This window comes from Coloeus monedula (assembly GCF_965178545.1).
Source record: "Coloeus monedula genome assembly, chromosome: 3".
In the NCBI taxonomy this organism is placed as follows: Eukaryota; Metazoa; Chordata; class Aves; order Passeriformes; family Corvidae; genus Coloeus; species Coloeus monedula.
The window spans coordinates 13,710,737-13,735,599 of NC_138783.1; the positions used below are offsets into that span (position 1 = coordinate 13,710,737).

Sequence of the window (24,863 nt, forward strand, 5' to 3'; positions counted from 1 at the left end):
AGTTGGGGAATGGGAGTAATGGCCAGTTCATCACACATTGTTCCTGCTCCAGCTCAGGATCCCTCCCATGGGAGACAGTTCTCCATGAACTACACTGATGTGAGTCCATCCCATTGGCAACAGTTCTCCATTAACTTCTCCAGCATGGGTCACTCTTCCCCAGGGTCAGTCCTTCAGGCACAGGCTGCTTCAGCACGGTTCCCACACAGTGTCACAAGTCCTACCAGGAAACCTGCTCCAGCATGGGCTCCTGGAATAGGTCTTCATGTCCCTGCCAGGAGCCTGTTCCAGCATGGGCTTCCCACAGGGCCAAAGCCTTTTCTCGGCATCCATCTGCTCTGGTGTACGCCTCTTCCATGGGTTGCAGGTGGATCTCTGCATCCCCATGGTCTCCCACGGGCTGCAGGGGCACAGCTGCATCTCCATGGGCTGCACTACAGGCTGCAGGGGAATCTCAGCTCTGGCTCCTGAAGCACCTCCTGCCCCTCCTTCTGCACTGACTTGGGTATCTTGGGTTCCTTTCACATATCCTCATCCTGCTCTTCTCTTGCCACAAATACATCTGCACAATAACTTTTTTCCTTCTTAAATATGTTATCACAGAGGGCTAATGTTACTGATGGGTTCAGACTTGGCCAGCAGTGGGTCCATCCTGGAGCCAGCTGGGATTGGCTCTGTCAGACATGGGAGAAGCTTCTGGAACCTTCTCACAGAAGCCACCTCTGTAGCACCCTCACTACCAAAACCTGGGTGTGCAAACCCAATACTCTGTGCTCAGAGTCTGAACATAAAATATCAATCCCAGTCAAGGTCCTTAACTGTTGCTTATTGCTTCTCTAACACTGACTTCACTATTCCTTCAGAAGTGTAACTTGCTCAGTCACAACAATGGTTCTATGCAGATGAAAAAAGGGACTGCTAGCACACAACAAAAAAGCTAAGTTTGAAACCAATGTACTGTCAGAATATGAGAGTTGTTAGTTTGTGAGTGAAGAAAGCAAATTATGAAATTGCCTTACTTTCCTTTTTTAAATTTATTACTTCCTCAATTTTTATTCCCTTTTATTTTTTTCTTTCCTTTAGCAATGGTTGTTCTGAGCAATTTGGAACCAAATACAACATATGAGATAAAAGTAGCTGCTGTAAATGGAAAAGGGCAAGGAGAATATAGCAAAATTGAGATCTTTCAGACCTTACCTGTCCGTGAGTAATACTTGTGCTATTAAATGAAAATTATTACTGTTAGAATATCTCTAGATTTGAATTATGATTCACTGTAGAAAATGTTTGAAGTTTATCATCTACTCCCCAGTGTATTACATGTTTCTCAGAAATCATGTTTTGTTATTCCACCCTCCCAAGAAGTATGAATGAACTTAAATTGGAGAATTTATCCCATTATCTTACAGTTTTGAGATTCAGAAAAGTCTTTGTTTAATATAAAAAAGCACAAACTATGAGAGATATTAAAATAAGGAATTTTTCTCATTAACACTCAAGATATTATCCACGTCTAAGAGAAGTGAATTGGCCATTTCTGGAGACATTTCTTCACTAAACTATGGTGCTATTGTTCTTTAATTATCAAGCCTCAAGCAGAAATCTTAAGCTGTGGAAGAAATGATGAGAATAAATTGTTCTAACTACAACTACATGCAAATGAGAAATTCTGTGAAAACAATTCTGTATTTATAGTAACTCCAGGCCAGAGATTCAGATTTAAATATTAAGGGAAAATGAAAAATATTTTTTTCAAATTATCTTTAAATAGAAACAATAATAAATAAATTAAATACAAAGAGAGAATAAAATCAAAGAACCTACCAGATGGCAGTGTATAGTAATCAAACAGACATATTGGAATACATCAGCAGCTACTGCCAGACCAGTCTGTCATAAATCTGTTGCAACTGAACTGTTTCCTGAGTAGGGCATTACTCAGTGTAGCTAATACTGGCCCTAAGGGAATGAACAATAAAAGTAATGTAACTACAAAGAATACAAAATATTTCTGTGATATGATATGATATGATATGATATGATATGATGTTATGTTATATTGTATTACACTATACATTTCTTCTGTCCCAAAACAGTAACTTGGCAGCTTTCACATTTCTTTTTCATTGGAGCATGTAGACATTCTAAATACATTCCAGGACAGATAAAAAAAATTTCTTATTACTCCTATCCATATACCTGATAGAAGAATATCAGAAACTGACAGACATTATATATACTTATATGTTATCTGATAGAAAGCTAGATAAATTTTATGTTGAGATCTAAGTAAGTTTATCCTTATTTTATAAGTGATAAACACAAATAATACAATTATTTTTAAAGGAACTGTACCTCTCTGGGTGAATGCACATTTACAGATATTTTGAAGATAAGGCACTTCAGTATATGTTAATTTAGGATCTCTTTTAAAAAAATATAATAGGCATTTCACATAGAAAAGATAATCTGTGAATTTTTGACTACGAAAGGGTCTTAAAGTGGCTATTAATATTTTAGTTGTATGATTAAGACTACCTTTATCTTCTCATTACAGCTAAGACACTTGGTTTTAGTTTTGGAAATAATATTCTCTACATTTACTCTTGATATTGACTTCTCTAAGACGAAGTTATTCTTAGACAATTTTTATTTAATTTGATGTGGCACATTTATTGGAGAGTGAATTTACTTTAAAAACTGTTTCGCAATTTAGAAATCTCACATGGGATTAAAGTTATGCTAAAGTTATGGATGCTTACCTGTAAGAGAGTGTCTTTTAAATTTCAGTGTAAGTAGCAGTTTACCAGCCTTGCTGAATTGATGACTAAATTATTTTGGAAGGAAATTACATTTTAAACTGTCAGAAGTCAGAAGGTCTCAAAGAAATGAATTATTTCTTTCATACTTCACATAATTTTGTTTCCTTGTATGAGGAATCTATATTAGAACAATTTCAAGCACAATATTTAACACTCTTATTAAGGCTGTTTTGTAGTGCCTGGATGAATCATATTGATTTTAAGATTTTGATTAAAATGATTATGGACAAGTTCCCAGCTGTAATTTAAGATTTATCTCACTGCTGAATTATTATTATGTACTGTGTTTTTCCTTGTCCAGGGGAGCCAAGCCCCCCTTCAATCCATGGACAACCAGAGAGTGGCAAGAGTTTTAAACTTAGCATAACTAAACAAGATGATGGAGGGGCCCCCATACTGGAATATATTGTCAAATACAGAAGTGTAAGTATTTCAGTTAATCGAAATAAGTGAATTATGCTTGTTAATATCTGATTTTAATGCAGAGAAAATTGTTGCTATTATATGAAATTTACCAAAGTGGATTGTGTTCCAGAAAATAATTTTTTAAAAAATATATAGTATGTTTACTTTTGTGACTAGGTTGTAGATGCCAGATTATAAAATAAAAATTGAAAAAAAAAAAAAAAGCACTCTGCTATTCCTAAAGGTATAACTGAAAATTCCTCCTATCAAGACACCTATATTCTTTTGTCTGTTGCATAGTAAAAGTGGGACATTTGTGTCCAGCTTTTAAAAACACAGTAAATTAGCAAACATTAAAGTTACATACTTAAAGGTTGTTTAAACAGCAAATTTGTAATCTATTGTAAATGCACCTGTATTGATAGAAAGCTATAGTGCTGTGCTCCATATTAATTGTAAATGACATTAATTAGCTGATCATGTTTCATATCATCTATCTGCCTGAATTCCAAGTCTCATCTTACAAAAGCCAAATAATCAGCACATTGTTGGGAATTTCATGAGTTTCAAAGTATATATCTGTTGTTAGACAGCCATCAGGCAGAGTTTTTTCTCATTCTGTCATCTAGACAGCTCTGTTTTGGTGTTCTCTCATCAAATCTGGCAAGTTTAGAAAACAGGCTTTTCTACAATGTATAATTTTTTTGAAAAAAGAAATGTTGTGTGGGGTTTTTTTATATATTATTAGTAGTAATGTAGCTAAAATACATTTCCTGATGTACTGTGTTTAGGAATCATTGGGTTGAAGAAGTAGCTGCAGAGCTGGCAAAAGTGATGAGTTTAATTCCAAAGTGTGCATTTTTTTAGAAAATTTCCTCCTGTTCTTTCAGGAAAATTGTAGAACTTTTATCTGACTAGACCCAGTAAAAAAGACATCTTACCAGAGAAGAATTTCATGTCCATTAGGAGTGTCAAAAATCGGGAATGTAACATTGGATATCTAGGAATGTTAAATGGAAGGTAGTGAGGACAGTATTTATTCACAGAAAAAGCAATTTTTGAGAAATTAACTGTAGAACCTGTTGGAATGTTACCAAAGAGGAAAAGACAGTTCCTTGTAATAGTTTTTTGTCACATTTCCTGATGTTTGCTATAATGTAACTTTTTGACTATAGTCCAGGGATTATCTGTGTGCTAAACCTGGTATGTAAAATTACTCTCCTGTGCTAGATATAACCAAAGAAGATTAGTAGCTCCAAAGTAATTGAGAAATATTTGGTAGCACTCTTAAGAGTAGTCTGAGGGAATGACCAGAAGTTATTCTGCTATCACTGGTCCCTAAATCTTAACTGACCTTCTTAAATGACTTTCTGTCTAGTGAATACAGTTGACGTAAAAAAAAAAAAAAATTGCAAAGAAGACAAGGGTAGTAAAATACACAAGACAAGTTAAAAATGCAGTTTTGCAGGATTGAACTTCCTAGTTAGGTTACAACGCCTCTAAGTATTTACCACTGAGTACAAAATAAGCTGCTCAGAAATAATACATTCATGCAGCATATGGAATTTTATCTGGTTTTATGATTAAAATAAGCTGAATTTTTTTGGTTCTATCCCAAAAATTTTTGGAAATCTGATTTTGATCTATGGTTTTGACTAAGGTACAATATTATAGCATAAAAGATGACTTTTCGCGTGTGGTGTTGGAAGGTAAGTGTGCAGTTTAAGCAGGAACTGGAAACTTAAAAGGTTGCTGAAGAAGATAGCTTTTACTTGGACCCTGAATCCTTAACTCCATAATCTTTCAACTGAAAAAGCAATTTGACTAAATTAAAGGCCTTCCTACAACTAAAGAAGCAGAATAATTTTATGGTGTTTTAGTCAGAAAGAATGAATGCTATTTAAAGTTCATAATTATTTGTTGACTGCTTATCTTCTATCTTCCCCACTGGTCATGTTAATTAGCTTTCCTGTAAGTCTTGCCAGCCTCATTATTAGCACCTGGACCAATGTATTTGCTTGCATTTTTGAAGAGCATATTTGACAACAACCAATACATCAGTGGCTTTTTTTTCAAAAAGTCAACTTGCCCATGTTTAAGTTTTATACAGATTTATTTTTTAAAACTGGGGGAAAGACAGCCTTTAAGATATTAAAGCAATGTTGCAGCCTGATTGAGGGCAATTGGTAAGTTATTTTTTCTGGAAATAATGTATTTCATTCTGTTGAATATTCCTTTCCTATCATCAGTTTCTTCATATTAAGGGCAGGAATTACTGGCTACAATCAGATAATAAGCAGCTTGACATTTTCTTTTGTATTCCAGAGAATTAGGTACTGTGCAATTTTTATGAGTAGCAGCCTCAATTTTTTTTCACGCTGTTGCACTAAGAAAGTCGAGACAGCCTGACAAAGCTTTGTTGATGGAGTCTGAGGCTGATGATATACGTTGGCTTCAGAGTTACCTTAGGAAAGAATAGGAAGGGAGAGAGTAAAACAAGGGAAAATTGTTCCCCAGTAACCAGCTGAAAAGAGCAGTGATGGGAATTTTCTAGGGAAGCATCCTGTCTGATGCCAGAGATGACCACCTGACCACAGTTCTCATAGGAAGTATATTTTTTTTGATGGGGGCCAACTCAAGCCCCCCTTTTGTTCTTCCCGCTTTTGGTGCTTCCAGAGTTGTTTGGGGCACACATGATGACGTGCTGGTGTTTCACAACAGATGTGAAGCTTTTATCCATGTAAATTATGGAAATGTGTACTGAATTTGCAAATGGCTGTTATTTGATGGGGTATTTGCCAAGTACCAGAGTAATAAATTGAAACTGGGAGGGGAGAGTTGAGGAGATAGAGAGGACCAGGAGGAAGGAGCATTTAGGATACAGGGAAGAGGCTGTCACAGCAGCTCAGGGCAGGCAGCTGACCAGGCAGAAACAGACAATAGAAAGGCAGGCTACAAAGCAGCCTTTGGAAAGGTTTGACACTGCTTAAACTTACTTCATAATGATTAAAAAGAAGGTTCTGAACAGGTGTCTTAGCATTTCTATACTTCCAGGTCACAGAATACCAACAGTAAGCTAGAAAAAAAAAGAGAGTGGTGGAGGAATGGAGGGTTGTTTTTGTTTTTCCCTGGCAGGAAAAATTTTAGTAAATATTTGGAATTAAAACAGAATAATAAAAATAACACTCTTTTATGATTATAAACCTTTTGGTAGAAGCAAGAAAAATTGACTAAAGTGACTGGTTTTTACAGACCTGATAGTTGCTCACCTGTTTTTGACCTGTGACAGGGTTACTGTTATTGCTCTGAATTTTGGCAGACAAGAGTTTGATAGTTTATGTGTTTTGCTCTGAAGCACATTCGCTCTTCCATCATCTGTGTTGATGGAGGACATGTTAATTTTGTTGCTTTATGGTGGGTTCTACAACAAACTTTATAAATATAGAATATTTTTAAGGAGATAATTTCTCATTTGCTCCCTCTCTCAAATATCTACCAAGAAACAGGTAAATGCTTTTGCACGTATAGGTTTCAGTCTACCTGCCAGATCCTTGGACTTTCTGTGCTTTTTAAAACCATGTACATTATCAGCTGTTGTGTGCTTGGTTCAGTATTTGCCCCTGAACTTTATTACCCATATTAACCTGACCTAGAAATCTGCAACCTAGTGTAATTAATTCTTGTGAAATCACTGCTTTAAACTATCAGATTTTCTTCTGTGAGGATTTCTTGATATTTTTTCCTGCCAGCTTTCAAGGCAGTGTGGTATCTCCTGTCCGTTTTTTTATCACAGGGACCACCATAATAAGTCTGTTTGAGCTGAGCTTTAAGCTCAACAATTTAGAGAGGATAGAGAATAAGGGAAGAGTTGAAGGGGGTTTGTTGGAGTGAGATCACCTCTGGACCCAGGCCCAGAGGAAAGCCAAAGCACAGGGGTTGAATTAAAACCTTTGGGTAAGCTGAGGTACATGAAGTCACACCAAAGTAAATAGAAATATAGATTTTTAACTTTTAGTAGAAATATATGCTAAGTGCTTTAAACATTGAAAAGCTTCAGCAAAGAAATCTTAAACACAGTTTTTACTGCTACAGTGTTACCTTTTCACAGAATTTCTTTACTTTAGATAAAACATAGATAGAACTATACTGTTCACATTTTTCAGATAGAGTGTTCACATAAACAGTACGAGCTGATAGAAACTATATATGCGAATCTGTGTAATACCTATGTAACACTTGTGTAAGTCTTACGACTGTTAGAATTAGACCAGGATAGGTTAAGAAAAGAAAAACTAGAATCATGTGTTAATCTTATTGGTCAATTAACAAATACAATCCACACTTCTATAAGTTTAGAGAAGAAGAAGCTGTTTTCTACTAGCTGTTTGCCTGCTGCTGCTGCTGCTGCTGCTGCTGCTGCTGCTGCTGTTACTGCTTGGCCTTAATATGTAACCCCTTTGAACTCTGCCTTCAGAAAACTGGGAGACTATGAAATAAAGAACTTAGCAGGACAGCAGCCTCTTCTGCTCTTTCACCCTAGTCCAAAAAAGGGAGGGTATCCCATCAAAAGCTCAACAGGGGTTAATCACTTTTTCTCACTTTTTATGAGATCCCAGAGAATGTGATTTTGGATACAATGTAGGATGACCAACCATTAAAGTGAAACATGTTATTTTCTAGACTAGTAAACTGATGCCTAAACAGTGGATGGGTTTTACTTCCACTGTTGTCAGGTGTGCCCTCAATTTTGAGAAGCAGCCAAGTCAAGGTGGACTGGAGTTTTACACTGCTCTTTTTAGTTTTTGGTTGTTTTTGTGGTTTTGTTTGTTTGGGTGGAGGGGGTGGTTTTGGATTTTTTTGGTCAGGGTATTTAGGTAGTTAAGTTACAGCTGTTTTATAAACCTAGCTCTTAGGTTCTTCTTAAATAAATTTAGCTGATGCTTATAGTATGAAAAAATATGAAGCCAAAACTATATAAAGCCAATATATACACATTTAAGATATAATGATGTGAGGATTTTGTGGTTGATTTTTTTTGGTGTTAATATAAGGCTTAAGAGTAATGGAAGTGGGCAGTAAAATCCCCAGAATTGTAAAGGAGTATTTCTGCATAGTATAAAACAAAAGAAGATGTAAATAAAGGAACAGTTTAATCTCTGAGGTTGCAGATCCCATCACAGTTTCTGTAAGTGGGCATTTGTTGCTTGATACTAATGATTACTGACGGTATTACTATTAACTCACCTCCAAATTAAACTACCATTTGTAATTTAGAAGCTTCATTCCTTTTGTTGTAGAACGCTCTGCATATGGAGAGCTTTCTATAAATTTTAAGTATTAATGACAGAAGAACCTAATAAGGTACAAAGTGATCTATGATGGTTCTCTCTTCTGCTCCTTAAGCTACCATTTAAAGGGTCTTATATTAAACAGGGAGATTTGTGGGAAGATTTACCTGGCAGACCCATGATTTGTCTTCTCATCCCTCTTTTTCCATTTCTACACTTACAGTAAACCAAATGTGGACACATTACTGAGCTCTGCGTAGGAGAAAGTACTTGAAAATGGAATATAGCTGAAATAACAGCTATGATGAAGGACATTGAAGTTCTTTTTTTTTTCTTTTTTTTTCTTTTTTTTTTTTTTCCTTCTATAAGAAGCCGTAAGCAGACAGTACTCGGAAGATTTCGTCTGTTTGTCTTTAGAACACACCTTGCTTTCCAGATACTTTATTCCTCTTCCTCCTAACTTGTGTTTGTCACTCTTCATAAAATGCTTTCTGTCTTTGCACTCATGCTTGGACTTTATTTCATTTAGCTCAATTCACACAGTTGGCTTCAGTTTCAACTAAATTATGGTATCTCTGGCATAGAGTATGCAGGCATCCTGTTAAATTCCAGCTCATTCATTATTTTTCATCTGACCAAATTATGGAACATCCACCTTTTCACTTGTTCTGTCTGCAGAAGTTCAGCCTCATACAGAAATGTACAGTTTTCCTTCCAAGTCCTAAGCTCATTCTATTCATCACATAGATTTTTGCAGTTTGTTTTAAAAATATAGTCATATATCTGTTTACAATACTTTCTTTTTCACCTGCAGGAACTGTATTAGTCTGAATCTTTAGTTTCCAATTCAGTATATTTTTTGTCGTTCTGTATTTCTGAAGCCCTTTGGAATTCCCCAGTATATTCACATGGTGTCTGTGCACAATACTGAGATCATGTAGGGAACTTCTGATTCCTCTCATGTTGATATTCTTTGGAATCTATCTGTATTTTTTCTAACTCCTCCCATACCTCACCAATTTAAACAGCAATTAAAATACGGTGCTATGTATCACTGCTATTCCTAATGTCACTAACGAGTATTTTCATATACATGTTGCAATCAGTATTAGCTCCTTCTATTTCAGCAGTGCTATGCAAAAAGATAATTTGTAAAAGGAGTGTAGTATAGTGACAATGTAAGTGGATTCACTCAGGGCGAAGTCAGGTGATTGTTACGATCCGGTTTAAACTCAGAAAAGCAAAGCAAGCTAAGTCTCTGTGCATAAACTGGAAGGAAGTTAGAAGGTTCAAAATATTCCCAGAAACAAGATTAAAACCAAACAAGGTTAGATGTTGATTCCAAAAAATGGATGTATTTTATTTAACAGTAAAGGAGGCAAAGAGAAGGGAAAAGAAAGAGAGAAAGAAATGGAAAAAAGAAGTGGGGGGGGTGGGGGGGGGGTGGGGGGGGTGTGGGGGAACAGGGAGAGGTGACAGAGGTTAGGTGGAAGCAAATCACCCATCCGAGGGTCCCAACGACGTCTCGTTGCTCCTCTCCATCTGGTCTGCTGGTGGTGTGGCCACGCCGCCACACATCACAGAGTACAGAATCTTGTGGATTAATATACGCTGCGGGCCAGGTGGGAACGCCCACGTGTCTCCCCTTGCAGGGGCCGGCTTTGACACTGTTCCTTGCAACACTGAGGATCTGTTGCATTATCTCTGGTTCAGGGTGTGAGGACCCCTTTGAGGGGGGCCCCTGTGATGGGCCATGTCACCCCCTTCTGCGGTGGATAAGCTTCCCTCCCCTGGTGAGGACCCCTCAGCTGGGCTCCTCTGCACAGTGGAGGATGGGCAGTCACTGCGCCTCTGACCAGAGCCTCTCCTCCCCTCACCCTTTGGTGCAAGGGTCTGTTTTAGCCTGGCAGCTGATAGCCCTGGGGCTGTGGTCTCCACCTTGGAGGTGTTAAGCTTGTGCTCAGTGAATGTCTCCATCCCTGAGTTGTTACTTTATCTTATCTTCATCAGTGAGCAGTGTAAGGCCTCACTCAGGGCCCCATTCAGGGTTTGGTAGTCTTCTTTGCTGCTTTTGTAATACAGTTTTAAAAGTCCTTTAAGAAAATGTTTAAGTCATAAACTATAATATTTCAGTCTCTGACAGTGATTGCAATAGAAAGTATCCATCACAATATGGGAAAATATCCTTTACAGGAAATACCATTTTCACTGTATGATGAACAAACTGTTTTTACTCCAGTGCATTTAGTTTTTTTCATGATTTGTAATGGATCTACCATTCTGATGTTTTTCATTAGTCTATCACTGCACCAAGTAGGAACTTTCACCTGGATGCAAATGCTCCTGAAAACAAGTTTTGTTGGATTTTAATCATTCTCAGAACTATCATGTGACAATATGAATGCTAATGCAGAAAAAGCGGGAAAGTTTATGAAAAGGTGAAGTCAGTACAGAAAAATCGTCAATCCTCAGAGCTAATAACAAATAAATTACTGCAGCAGTGCACATCAGGGAGGTTAGTCTGTCTTCTATTTTCTGAAGACTGGGGACAAAAAAGAAGTAAGTCATAAGGAGCATGATTGGTCCCTGAACTCTCTAAATTAGACGCTATTTTCTCTGAGACCTGTATCAGCAAAGCACAAGATGCTTCAGCAAAGAGCCTAAATACAAGCTGCTGAGTAGTTTGCAGCTGTACTTCCAAGTAGTGTAAATTTGTTTGGCTTTAAATTCTCCTGTATGATTTATACCCACTGATTGGGTCTGTGTTGCTGTATGGGTTGGATGGCCAGGATTTGTCTCTCAAGACATATTTTTTACCATGTTATTGTACCTCAGTGTCTCGTAAGAATAGGACTGCATGGGTTCTTACTGGGTGTTATTGGTTGTCCTTTGATCAAGATGACTTTGTTGTGTGACGGTATATATTGTTTTATCCTTCTACCTATTAGTAATTGTGCCATTTCTACTTATATAAAAAATAATTAAATGCATTTTGCACTCAAAGGAGCAATTGCAAAGGTAAGAACTTCAGATTTATGAAATGCCAGAATTGTGTTTGCAACCTAAGTTCTCATTTGTTCCTTTTGTATAGATGTCTTAATTACCTGAACTATGAGAAATTATGAGAATCATTTTTTGTCTAGAACGCTGTCTTAAAGATTTGCATATATCCACTCACAGGTGTAGGCATAGTACTTCATACTTTCTCAATGATGTTTATATTCTTGCATACAACCAGGTTTTCAAAATGTTCCTATATTGCTACAATTAGTGTATATTTTCATTAAATAACTGATGTATGATATAAGCACAGCTGGACTCATGAACAATTTAAGACTGGGTTTAATGGCAAATTTCTTTGAATGAACACTGATCAAAATGTAATTGAAATGTCTGTATAAAATAAATTTCTTACATAATTTATTCTTAGTGTTTTATGATATAAATATAATAAAATGTAAATATAAAATATAATGCTGTTCTATAAGATAAAAATCAGTATTCGAGCAAAGAATAAATTGAAGCCAGAAAGTTTAAAAGGATTGACCACAAAATTCTCTAAATCCACATTGTAAAAACATGATAAGGAGTGGTCAAAACTGTAAAAAACCTGAGTACTCAGAACTCCAAAATTAGATTATTTCAATATTTATAACTTCGGTAAAGGAAACTCCATATTTTTGTGCATCATGTAGATACAGCGTTTAGACATATAGTACAAGAGTTTGGGAGAATTGAAACAAATATTTTCATCTTTACAGAAAGATAAGGAAGACCAGTGGCTAGAGAAAAAAGTACAGGGTAGTAGAGACCACATCATCTTAGAGCATCTTCAGTGGACCATGGGTTATGAAGTACAAATCACAGCTGCCAACAGACTGGGTTATTCTGAACCAACATTGTATGAATTCAGCATGCCACCAAAGCCCAACATTATTACAGGTAAGTTATTTTCATCATGTTTTCTCCCCATGAATTATTTCCAACTCATAGTACACTGTGTGTAGTTGAGCATAAGGTAGCTGAAGTCTTGAACTGAAAAAACCATGAGACCCCAGACTTTATTATCAGCAAAAAATTTGATTCAGGAAACTTAAATGGGACCCTGTCTCCTTGTAATGGGACCCTTTTCTCTTAGTAATAAAGTAATTTTTAAGTATAGAAGAAACATTGGTTCTTCAACCCTGTTGATGGCACTTAACAAGAAATAGAGTATTTAAGATACACCTGCTTTTTAAGTTGCCTTGTACTGCCTGTTGTCTGGTTCAGCCAGTTATTTGCTAGAATTCTTAATTTCAGTCCCATCTCTACATGGGCTTTGAGCTACACATGTAATAAAGGCATTTATTTTAGTGTCTGATGAGGTTAAGTCTTCAAATAGTCTTGTTTAGACACCGTCTGAATGATTCATTCTAACATGGTGACCAAACAGTCTTCTGTAAGGTTGATTTACAAAATTTGAAACGTATAGAAACTTTGTTCGTATTTTTAAGTGTGTAAATAGGAAGGTTTGAAATTCCATGTAAGAAAAGCTTCATTTTAGTTGAGTGAGTGTATGAGTTTTAATGCTTCCTAAGATAAGGCTTTATTTTGATGGAAAAATGTTATATTCCTTAGTTAACAATAAACCTAAAATAAGGTAATTTCTGAAGTATTATGGGTAATTTTAATTTTTATAAAGCAAATGGTATGAGGAAGAGATTTCAAACTTTTAATTGAAATTATGAGCTGCTATCTTTAATTTCCAAATTAGTTCAGTGTCATCATTACCACTTGAAAAATCAGGTTCTAAATCCTCTAACATAGTATTTTCTGACTCCCATTTTTCAAACTGTTAGAGTATTAGAATCAACAAAAAACTTGCCAAATAAATATAATGGCAAATATATTAAAATGTAAACCATATCAGTACCTGTATTTCAGTATGAACACCTGACTAGCATCGATCTAGCATTGGTACAGTGCCAATGAGCTGGAATGAGTCATGGACTAGTGTGCCGCCAAAAAATTTTGAAATAACTGGCTATTTTTTTTCTTGTCTAATGTGAGTTTTCTTCAAATATATTTTCAGGAAAGTTATCTCAAGATCTTTGCAACATTTTTCAGTATTCCATAGCAGTATTTTTAATATTGAATATCGCTACTTTTTATTTATAGCAAACACATTTGTAATTCATTCACAGACTCAGATCTAGTTCTAGTACAAATATTTGTTTTATGCACTTGAATTGAAGTAAAGTTGATTTGCATCTTGATTGAAATTCAGGGTCTCAATAGGTTCTGTGTCCTTGTTTTTAAACAGGCAGGGCCTTGTGATTGCCATCATTCAGAAATAAAATTTCCCATGACTGAAAAGAAAAGAAAAGAGAAAAAGAAATGTAGGGAAACTTATTGTCCCAAGGAAATGAAAATATTTGTCTGGTAGAAAAAGAAGTAAAAACTCACTTAGGGAAGGGATAAGCCATTTTTCAATTTTGTATATTTGAAACAGCAATCTTACTTCTTTTGCAATGCAATCTAACTTTAGCCTGTCATAATTATATAAACTCTTCCATCTTATTGCCGCTCCTGCTGTAAGAGAGAAACTTAATTTTCCCCTGTAAACTATAACATAGGTGGTGTCTAGACATTCAAGTAAAAAGTAGCCTAGTTAATTTAATTTCAGAAGAAAGATAGAACATTTTCTCTCTAAAAACAGTTTTATGGTTACTTAGGGGCTTTTTGCTTTCACTGCTCTCCTGTAACCTCTAAGCAGTTGTAAGAAGTCTGTTACATTATTTAGCTTCAAGTCTTCTTTGTATGAATCATTACTGCAATTATGATTGTGGAACTAATTAGTTTCCTTGACAACTGTTTTTTCAAAGCCTGAAAAAGAGTGTGAAATTCCCATCATAAGGACATTCTGTAGGCAATTTTTAAAAGTATGTCAAAAGACACTTAGAATCAGTGGAACACTAATGTTCATATTCATGAGTCAGCATGATTATCTTGTTTTGAAATTGCATAATATTATTATCACAATATAATATTATATACAAATATACATAATGCTGCAAAAATATGAATATAATCTATTAAAACTTCATAGATCTTGTGTATAAAATGCTTAAGTTTGAGCAGAAATATTATTTCTGCTGTCAGTTAACTCTGATGAGGCACTATTTGTTTGAGGCTTTGGTATTAACAGCTAGGCATCTACAGATGACTTTGAAAAAGACCATAGGCAACAAGAATGAAACTAGATAGACTTTTGAATGAAACCTGCATGATTTGTCCTGTGCTCACGTAGTAGCTACAGTAACTGAGGTTTCCTTTCATATTATTATTGTAATTATTAGAAAAGCCTCTAAGACTCCTGAAAGTTTTCATCTGTGTTTGCCTAAATCTCTGGCACTTCAGCTGAACTGAGTGTTTATCTCTGGCTCTAAATTTAAACAGAAATAAATCTGTAGACCCTATGTATGCAGTCTCATAAATATTACTTTTCCAAAGAGAATTTTGGAATTCCCTAAGTATCTTGTTGGTTAGCTACATATAATATAATATCCTGGTGACGTGTGTGCAAGCTAGCGCAATAAATCAGAGAACTGAAGGGAGATGGAGGCAAGGATATGTTGGTTGTCCTTCAGTGGGTGCTTAGCAGGGAAATAGGAGTTGTCACAAGAAATAAAACTTTGCTTCTAAATGCTGCAGAAGGAGCTTGCTTGTGCTTTCAAAAGCCACTGAATATCAGGCAGAAGTAGTAATCCCTGGAGACAGGAATTGGAAGCCAAAACTCTACTTGTGTGAATACACAACTCCTGTGGGCACTGAATCCACAGCTTCTGCTTCCTAGGAAGGCATGCAAGTACCATCTCCTGGCTGCAAGTCATAGTCCATGATAATACAATACTCAGGTCTGGGAAAGAGCTTGAGACTGCAAATTGCTCTCTGGCATCAGGGAAGTGAATAAATGAGACAGACATTCCTTTAAATTTTCACATGGTTGGCCTCAGCAGCCTTCAACTGTAGACCTACTTTATTTCATATTGTCTGCTCCTAGGCCTGTAACACAGTGTCCATTCACTGAGTCACCCACATTTGTGATTAGTTCCTCAGAATTTGTAATCCTTTTAATGAAAGTTTCCTGGTTTTCTGAAGGGTTTATCAATGGAAACTTGCACTGACTTCAAGAAATACCCAGCAAACCTTCTTAAAACATTTTGCTTTAAATAACTGTATGTATTAATTTATTCATGTATGCATATACATATATATATGTATATTAGTGGATATTATATCTCTACATATATAAACACACACCATTTTCTTTCCTACTTTTTGGAGTTATTTTTTGTGGTCACAATTCTATATTTGTATTTCACATTTCACTTAGGCATATGAACATGTATTTTAGAATCATGCTTGAAGAAAAAGTGACACAATCTTAAATGTAGTAGTTTATGTGTTCCAAAATCTCACTAGGGATGTCAGTTGGAAATACTTGCAGGCAGGTACAATACTAACCTCAGTGTGTTTGCCTCTGAGTTAAGTATTTATCACACTTTTAGTGCTGATTTGTAATATTTTAGAAAATTTTCTTCTGGCTTCTCTGTACTTTTAAGCTTCTAGTCCTGTGGGATTCTCAAAGGAACTGTATGCTTTAGCTCTTTATCCATGTTAGGAGAGCATGGACTAACCTCTGCAACCATAAAAACCCCAAACAGCCAAGTCCATTAGCTCCCAGAGCTGACTCTACAACCCATGTGTATGGGCCCTTTCACTCTTTCTCTACAGGGAGAAGACAGGGATCCTGTCTTTGTACCCCACAGCTGCTACAAAAAGTGTCCAAATCTGTTGTCATTCTGAACCATTACTGTTGCAACCTAAAAACACACGTACAGGTTGATACTAAATCTTAAAAGAAGATGGATGAAGGTGCTAAAAAAGATACTTTCTGAAAGTGTTAAATATATTTTCAGAAATTAGCAGCAGATTTATGCAGGTGCCATCTTCCAAAGGCTTTTATCCAGCAGTGTTGTTACTTAGAAAGGGCAGTAGATATATTAAAAATGGTTACAACTTCTGTTTTATCACAGTTTTTTTTCTTCTTCACTAGAAGTTAATAACTTGGTGCAATAGTGGGAAAATGGGAAAAACATTCGGGGATAACAAGAACCTCTTAGATCCATTTTTCTCACTTTGTGATATTGGTTGTTTGAGGGGGTTTTTTTGTTTCCAATACTGCATGAACTGTAAGAGTAATTTTTTATTTCCATGCCTGGAAATGTTTTAATCCCTTGAACATCTCATTTATCTTTTTTTTCCAAGCATGTGTATCACCACACTTTAAATCATATAGTGGAAGGCAAAAGAGGCACAATAATACATAGTATTTTCTCTCATCACCACCACTAGAAAAGATGATAATCACCATGTCAAGCATGATTTTTATCAGTAGTTTTTTACAAAAATACAACAGGATCTGCAGTGGTCTGGATGTGAATGAAAAATAAAAGTAGATCTTATCATTGCTTCAGGTATGTGTATATATATTTGGGTTTCATTAAAAGTTAAATTAGGAGAATTGCGGGGACTTTCAGTCTTCTATATTCTCTTTCCACAGAAAAAGCTAGAAAGGCTGCCAGTAGGTACTTGAGCCAGAACCAAATGTCATTACTTGTGGCTTACAAATTGCCTGTTTAAATGTCCATGAAAAAAAATGCAGAATTTTTCATGCTTGTCCTGATTTTAAGTCTGTGGTTTGTGATTACACTCTTTCTCTGTGTGTGTGTGTCTCTGTGTGTGTGTGTGCATACACAGACATCCATCAGTTTGTGGCTTCTAATAACTTTTTAGTATGGTTGACAATTTCACTAAATTTGTCAGAGAATGGAGGCTTCAAAATTAAAACATTCCTGTAATTTTTTATAAAGTGTTACCTGACAATAGAAGTAAAATTATCTGTAGCACAGTAGGCAAAATATTATATTAAACCCTCACACACTTCTAAATCCTGGAATGATTTGGAAAAGAGTAGTTGAAACTTTGTGACCCTTGATCCTTACACCAGCCTGGAGAGCAGCAGTAAATTTAAACCACAAAAGAAAAACACAGAAGAAGTTTGAAAGATTTTCACAGGTAAAATTTCCATTCCACAGATCTGAAATTTTAAGTCAATAATTAGTATCTCTCTTGTATTGATGCCATGAAGATTTTTGCCTTTTCTTTTACACCCCTGTTATACCTTTTTACAACTTCTGTATTCCTAGTGCTTTTTGCCTACATTCTTGGACTCATTTGTCAAGCTAAGAGACTAAACATTTTAGACACTTCATAGTTAGGGATCAGTGTGCCCCAGACCCCAAGGTCCTCTCCAGAACACATTCTGTAAACCAAGATAGAACCATCCAGGGGAAGGTTCCTTGGGGAGGGGGGCTCACTTGAGCCTCTCATTGGGGAATCTTTGATAGATATGCTGATTAGTAAAACCTATAGTGTTATACCCGAGGTTGGGGGGAACACAGACACACACAAGCACACACTGGGGTGGGGTGCATCTTGATGCATATGACCTGGACGTGTGCACCTAAGGATCCTTAAAGTAAATACCAAGGTAAAATCCCTTTTCCCCTTCTCACTGTGTATGACTCTTGATTTTAAGACCAGGAAAAGGCATCAGTATGACTTCGTGCATTACAGGATTTCTCAGTCTGTCTCTATAGATCTGACTAGTTAAGGTTTTAGCTAAATCTAAAATGAAGAACAAAATACAGGAGTCAAAAAGGAAAGCCTGTGGGATGCCAGTCTCCTTGGAGCTCTGATCATATTCCCAAGGCAAGGAAGAGCTGCAGCATTATCCTTGTGAAGTTACCTAACTCATTTTCTAATAGGCTGAAGGATATTATAATTCCAAAATCAGAACTTGAAAATGAAGGCTTTTGTCTGACTTTTTGTTCAGATCATAATCCTGAGCTAAAAGTGTAAATTCTTCAACTGGTATTGCTGTGATGGAAGAATAATTTTGTTACGTTATTTTCTGAAGAGAATAGAGAGATGAAATGTATCTTTGAGATCTCCTGCTCTGAGAACAGAAGTTGGTAGGAATCACACCAATCAGATTAATATCTAAAACTTCAGAAAGAAAACAGCCCCCACAAAAAACCTATTTGGTTTTGTTTTGTAAACCAATACTAGAATTTGCTGAATAAGAGCTATTTCTCATCAAATCCCGGAGATGATCATCGTTGAAAGAGATAGGGCGTGTTCTTGCTCTAGGCTAAAACCAGCGTTTTGCTCCATTCCCTGCCAAGACCAAAGTTATTACATGAAAAGGGATAGAAATCTCTCACTAAAATTGATAGAACTTATTTGATATGAAGCAGAGAGAGAGGCAAAAAGGCTTGCTCTATCTGTACCATCAAAGATGTTAATAGGAAAAAAGTACACTATTTTTTATAAAATCTAATTCTTACGGTACAGCTATCACAGACAGTAACTACCACTGCGTAGCAGAAAAGCAGCAACCAAGGAATTATTCTCTATTCTCAGAATTTCTGCTTCAAAAGGAATTAAATTTTTTTTATCATATGAATTTTAGTTTGCTTATCTTTTTGAATGCTGTGAGGAAAAAAGCAAATCACTATAGATGTTGAATTTTGAAGTGCAAGGCCACACTTTACAAGTATAGTACTCTAATCCTTATTATTTGTTGTAGGTAACTGCTAGCATTGTGATGCTTTATAATTAAAACAACCCTGAATGCCAATTAAAAGATGAAATGCTTAGATATATTCTCTAAAAATATTTAAAAGCTGAATTATTAAAGTAAATGTGGAAGTTTAATGTGCTCAGGGTTTGTGGGTTTCTTTCTATGAGTATATGGACCAAATTATTAGTTCCTAAGAAAAAGAACTGGTTGTGAATTTTGAACAGCTTGAACACAATATGTATCATTGAAAACACCACAGTAGAAATATGGGCGAGAATGGAATAATGTCCATAATTGTTATTAGTTTATTTATATTGCTGCCTTTTCTACTTGATAGTTATCTACGTGTGATAGTTATTACAAGTGTATTTGGGCAAGAACAGGGTCATTTGTGTGATAAGAAGATAATGCATTGGTTAAATATTATGCATACAAGACTGTATTTAGCTTTATAGTTTTCATCTGCTTCCATTAGAATTTCTTAAATCAGTTTTAAAGTAAAGATTTAAACAAGGTTATTGCTTATACTGCACAAGGTTTTCTACATTTTAATTTATTTTGAAGTCTCTTTCAAAGTATTAAACACTGATATTAGTCACTATAAATATAATTCTTGTGTCACTGTAGCTGGAAAAAAAATCTAGTCAATACACTACATAATGCATAAACTTGACTGTATTATTTGCCAAAAAGTGAACCTTCAATATAAATATTTGTGGAAAAAATATATTCAAACTTTGTAATTGTAACCAGACATACTGTGAGGACATGAATGTCTAAGAAGCTACTTTGTTCCCACACCAGTATTAAAGTCAATATCTAATTACCCAGCTGCATGTGCTAATTGCATGGGTCATTCATATTTTGATTGGACCTGTGTCCATATTATTGAAGCCAGTTTTCACAGCCCATTGTGAACTCCTACAATAATTCAGGAACAAGATGAAGCCATTAGCAAAGAGAAACAGATAAACAAGCTTGTCTCTTCTTGTGTATGATTGGAACCTTCTTTTTGTGTAATTATTGACACAGTTCTAGTTTCTCCTTTCAGCCTATGGGCTGCTGTTTCTCCTTGCTTTAGTCAACAGTCACTATTTCTGATAGGCGTTGCACGGCAGTTTTGTGAGTCCAAGTACCTCCAACCAAAAGTCACAAAAAAAATTGTATTTATAATGGGCTTGTCTGAATTGTCTCAAGGGGAAGCAAGAAACATGCTTCAGGTTAAGCACTTAAAGAAATTGTTTTAAAATTAGCCCAAACAGTTTGCCACTTTGACTGCTGTAGAAGACCACATTGCTGCTATGGAGGTACACCCTTTCCACAGTTTGAGTACCATATCATATAGATTTGGTCAGGGTACTTCAATGGTTACCATTCCATCTATGCTTTAATCACAATTTGATGTATCTGCTGGAGTAATATCTTTCAAGTGACTGTCTTTGGCACAATGTAAATTTCTTTTTTTTCTCTTTTTTTCTTTCCCACTGTCACTTTTTTTTCCTTTCGATACTTTCTTTTTCATGTTTTCTCAACTTTTCCACTTTTTTTTTTCTAAAATTTACTTCTTTTTCACACTCTTGATTTTCTATAACAATTCTTACCCACACAGATAGATGCTGTGAAGCTACTAGACGTGAAAATGGAGGCCAATCCCTGCAGCTGAGTGCTGCTGTTTTCTCTCTTACTGTAGTCATAAGTTTCTGGTGCATGTTTTTATACTGTTGATAAGGCAAGCAGAATGTATTCTTCCTATCTCTCTTAACTTTTTATTTGCAGCAAAATAAACACAGACTGTAAAAAATTTGTACTTTTCTATAGTTCTTCCAAAGTTTCCATTCCTAGTCAAGATTCTAAATAGCATAATTACTTCAGTCTGTGTGTGCAAAATTCTTCATCTGGCTTTTTGGAAACCTGGTGAGACAAATTCAACAGATGATGCTTGACAATCCAGTCTGGCAGAACATGGAGAATCTGACTTACTGAATTTGATCGATGTGATTTGATTCTATTTTCTCAACTAGATTTCGATTATAAGAAATTCATGCAGAGACCTTATCATTGTCAGTCACATGACTTTCCAGGTATACCTGGAAAATATCAATTCATCTTTCAGGAGAGTATTTTCATTGTGTATTAATCCTTTCCAAAGGGTTCTCCTTGCACTGATTCCTGACACAAGGTACTTAAAACTTTATGCTTAATAAAAAATGTTCAAGTCCAGGCTGGATGGAGCTCTGAGAAACCTGGTCTAGTGGGAGGTGTCCCTCTCCACAGCAGAGGGTTGGATGATCTTTTACGCCTCTTCCAACCCAGGCCATTCTATGCTTCTGTGATATAGACATGTTTTGTACTTTCTAATGGATTTTAACAAGCATGTCTTCCCTAGCTAATTATTTATTAATTGTTTTAGTTGGTAGTGTTTCATTTCGAATACTTTTTCTGTGCCTCTCCACTGCCATGCCTCAGGACATAAAATAGGTCCCTGCCCACCAAAGTCACTTCTTGTAACTGCAAAGGTGCCACATTTCATTTCCTGGCATCTGTTGGACTTGGAAGCTCCAGGGGTTCAATTTTGACCTGTAGTAAAAATGGAAAAAGCATTTTTTCCTATTTTACCCATTGAAAGCATGGCTTATGAGCTCTGCAGCAGTATGTACAAAACCTCAGAAAAAAAAAAATTATTTAGTAAGAGTTCATGTAGATATTTTATTGCATATATTTGATTTTAAAATGTATGTAGTTTTCTAAGATTATGGTTCATTTCTCTGTTGCATACCCAATAACCCAAGAAAGCAATGCACTTTAAAGCTAAGGTAGAATTAAATATTTATTTTAAGACAATTCCCTTCAAATTGTTACTAAATATAACAAATTTATATCAACTGTACATGTTGATTTTTTTCCTCCTTATAGTTCATACCTTTTGGCATTTAAAAAAATCATCTTACAACTTGGAATTTAATTGGTCAAATTTAAGTATCTGTATATCTTCACTCCGTTAAAGCACTTTCTTATTTCTAAGAAATATTGATTATGATGATTTTTCCCAGTTTCAAAATATTTTTGGAAGTCTTTACTTTAGAACATCATTAATAAAACCTGTCCTCATCTAAACCAGATAACAGTCATTTTAGAAAACTGGACTATGTCACAAGTAAGCTGTCTTCAGAATGCATGTGTGCAAGTCTACAGACTAATTTATGGTCAGAAATACTTTTTTAAATAATTCACATATTTAGCGTAATGAAGTATCTGGAATGAAAAAGATTACTATATAAAAAACATTGGTTTCATTGTGATCTGCAGAAAATCTCTCACTGTGTAAAGTCGAGACACTCTTCCCTCCATGGCCCTTGCCACTATGTTCTGTCACTTTATCTTAATGCCATGACATTACTTTGAAATTAATTACATTGACAAGTGCCTGGCATAGTGTGGTAAAGAAAGACATTTTCTCTTCTCATTTCATAGGAGTTGAAACTTTGGATTCCTATTTAAGGTCAGTCAGGTGAAAGCCCATTTTCCCATGCACAAACAATGTGAATATATGTGTTGACTTTGTAATGTAGTTGTATAGGTGTTATTCTTCCAATATAAACTATTTATTTTTTAAATTATTAAGTGCTTATTGAACCAAGAGGCAGTAACTAATGAAGGCTGGATAATATTTTCAATGAAAATTTAATTTTAACTATGTTACAGTGGGTTTGGAATTACCAGCTACATGTAAGTAACCAAAACCTTTTAGATCTGAAAACATATTTTCAATTGAGTATAACTCAGACAAGTGCTGTTGCTAATGCTAAATGTATTTTTAGTGAAAGGATCACCTTGGGCAGGAACTTTTGCAAGAGATTTTATTTTTTTTCTCTGACCATTTTGAAAATCCAGGTAGTGAAAATGTTTGTTGTTGTCACTATTGTCACTACTGCTTTCTGTGGTAACAAAACAGAAAGAACTGCAAGGATATCTCTTCTTACCATCAGAGAACTGATGTCTGGCTAATATTTAGTAAGTAGATGCTGTAGTAGATGCTAAGGGGGAAAGAAACCCACAGCACAAGCACACTACAAACTGCTGCTGGGAGATCTTTCTCAGTCTGCAGGAGCTCAGTTGTGCACAAACACTGGGGTTCCCTTTTGGTCCAGGGCAGTAGCAAATTCCTTCTAGGGGCTCCTCTTTGCAGTCACATCCCTTTTGCATTCTGGTTCCATTGTAAGACAGGCACTGCATGCACATGAGGGAACAGAATCTTCTCTTGTGACACACAGTTGCTGTTCAGAACAGTAAAGAAAACCAAATTGTAGATCCAATCAAACCTAATGAGCACCTGCCCTTCGATTAAAGAGTCTTGAGTAACTTGTCTCATAAACTGAAAAATAGAACAGGGTCTTATAAGGTTGTACAGATGGTCTGATCCCAGTATTTCCTTATTTTGTAGCATTTTCCTAATTTTCTAAAATTTTAAACCTTAATGGTATTCTGCTAAATGTTGTCTAACATATTTTCACCTTCCATATACTCGTCACTCTTCTTACTTTTTTTAGTAAAGCAAGACAAGACACTACTGCAGGTATGCATTAAAGCAGAAAAATGAAAATTCCCATATAATTTTTCTGCTCTGGTTAGACATTTAAAGAGCTCTTTATGAGCTAAAAATTTATTATCTTATCAAGTCATTCTAACACTGCAGATAAGTATATAAGAAGACAAGATAGGAATTAGGGCGCAGAGACTGATCAACTGTGAATTCTCCAAACATACAGTGAAGGAGATAATGAAAAGCCTTGAGAAATTTTAGAAGCTAAATATACATTATAAATGGCAAGTTGGCTTTTATCCTGTGTCACAATGCCAGTGGGATAAAGAGACAAATTTGGATCACTTATCTTTTTTTCCAACTGATAGTAGCTTCAGCTGGAAACTACATAAATTTCCTCTGTTAACTGAGAGAAACTTTAGGTCTGCTCCAATTTAAATTATTCTGTGCTTTGTATTTTGAGGTTATCAAGTACTTTGAATGTGATCCTTTTCTTTTGGCCCTCCTCTTCCCATCAAATTCCAAAGAGGACGAGTTAAGCCAATATTATAGGGATTATGTGACTGCAGAGCCAGGCAGTTCTGGGCAGTGACCCAAAACCTCTGTAATGAGAAAGAAAAAGTGGAAGAGATTAATGTCCTTGGGTTGTCATATATCTCCTCAGACGAATAACTAACACAGCTTTGTTTGTAGTTCTCTTTATGAGTGTTCTCTAATTGTATCTTTAAAAACAATGTGTTAGATTATTTTACAGTATTTTGGACAATCTGTGGGAATATACAGAAGATTTTGAAATCTTAGTTTCTTACAGACAACGAGGAAAAAATGAACAAAGACATTTTCAAATTAAATTATAATTCATAGGTATAGACTGAACAGCTTAAAATTGTAATTTAAACTCTATTAAAATGATAAATATGTCTTCACAAATTGAATTCAATATACTGCTGACATTAGTATTTAAATGTTAGATAAGTAAATTTGTTCCTTTAAATGTTGTAATTGTAAAAGGGATTTTAGGTCTTATGACTGACAGTGTAAAATGTTACCATTTTTTTAACATTGTCACATATTTTGAAATGCTAATATTAAACTGTCTGTAAGAATGAAGTCCTAAA

At 35.5% G+C, this 24,863-nt stretch overlaps 1 protein-coding gene across 3 annotated transcripts in view; it reads left to right on the top strand.

The window, feature by feature from the left end:
• The window catches only part of NCAM2 (neural cell adhesion molecule 2), a gene marked incomplete at both ends in the record, with an annotated part of 277,979 nt that overhangs the window by 233,538 nt on the left and 19,578 nt on the right, over positions 1-24,863 (top strand). For all 3 annotated transcript variants that reach the window (XM_082278750.1, XM_082278751.1, XM_082278752.1), the window contains 3 exons: positions 1,084-1,203; positions 3,124-3,245; positions 12,277-12,457. In XM_082278750.1, coding sequence (XP_082134876.1) covers positions 1,084-1,203; positions 3,124-3,245; positions 12,277-12,457 — 423 coding nt within the window. The remainder of the gene's footprint in view (positions 1-1,083; positions 1,204-3,123; positions 3,246-12,276; positions 12,458-24,863) is intronic.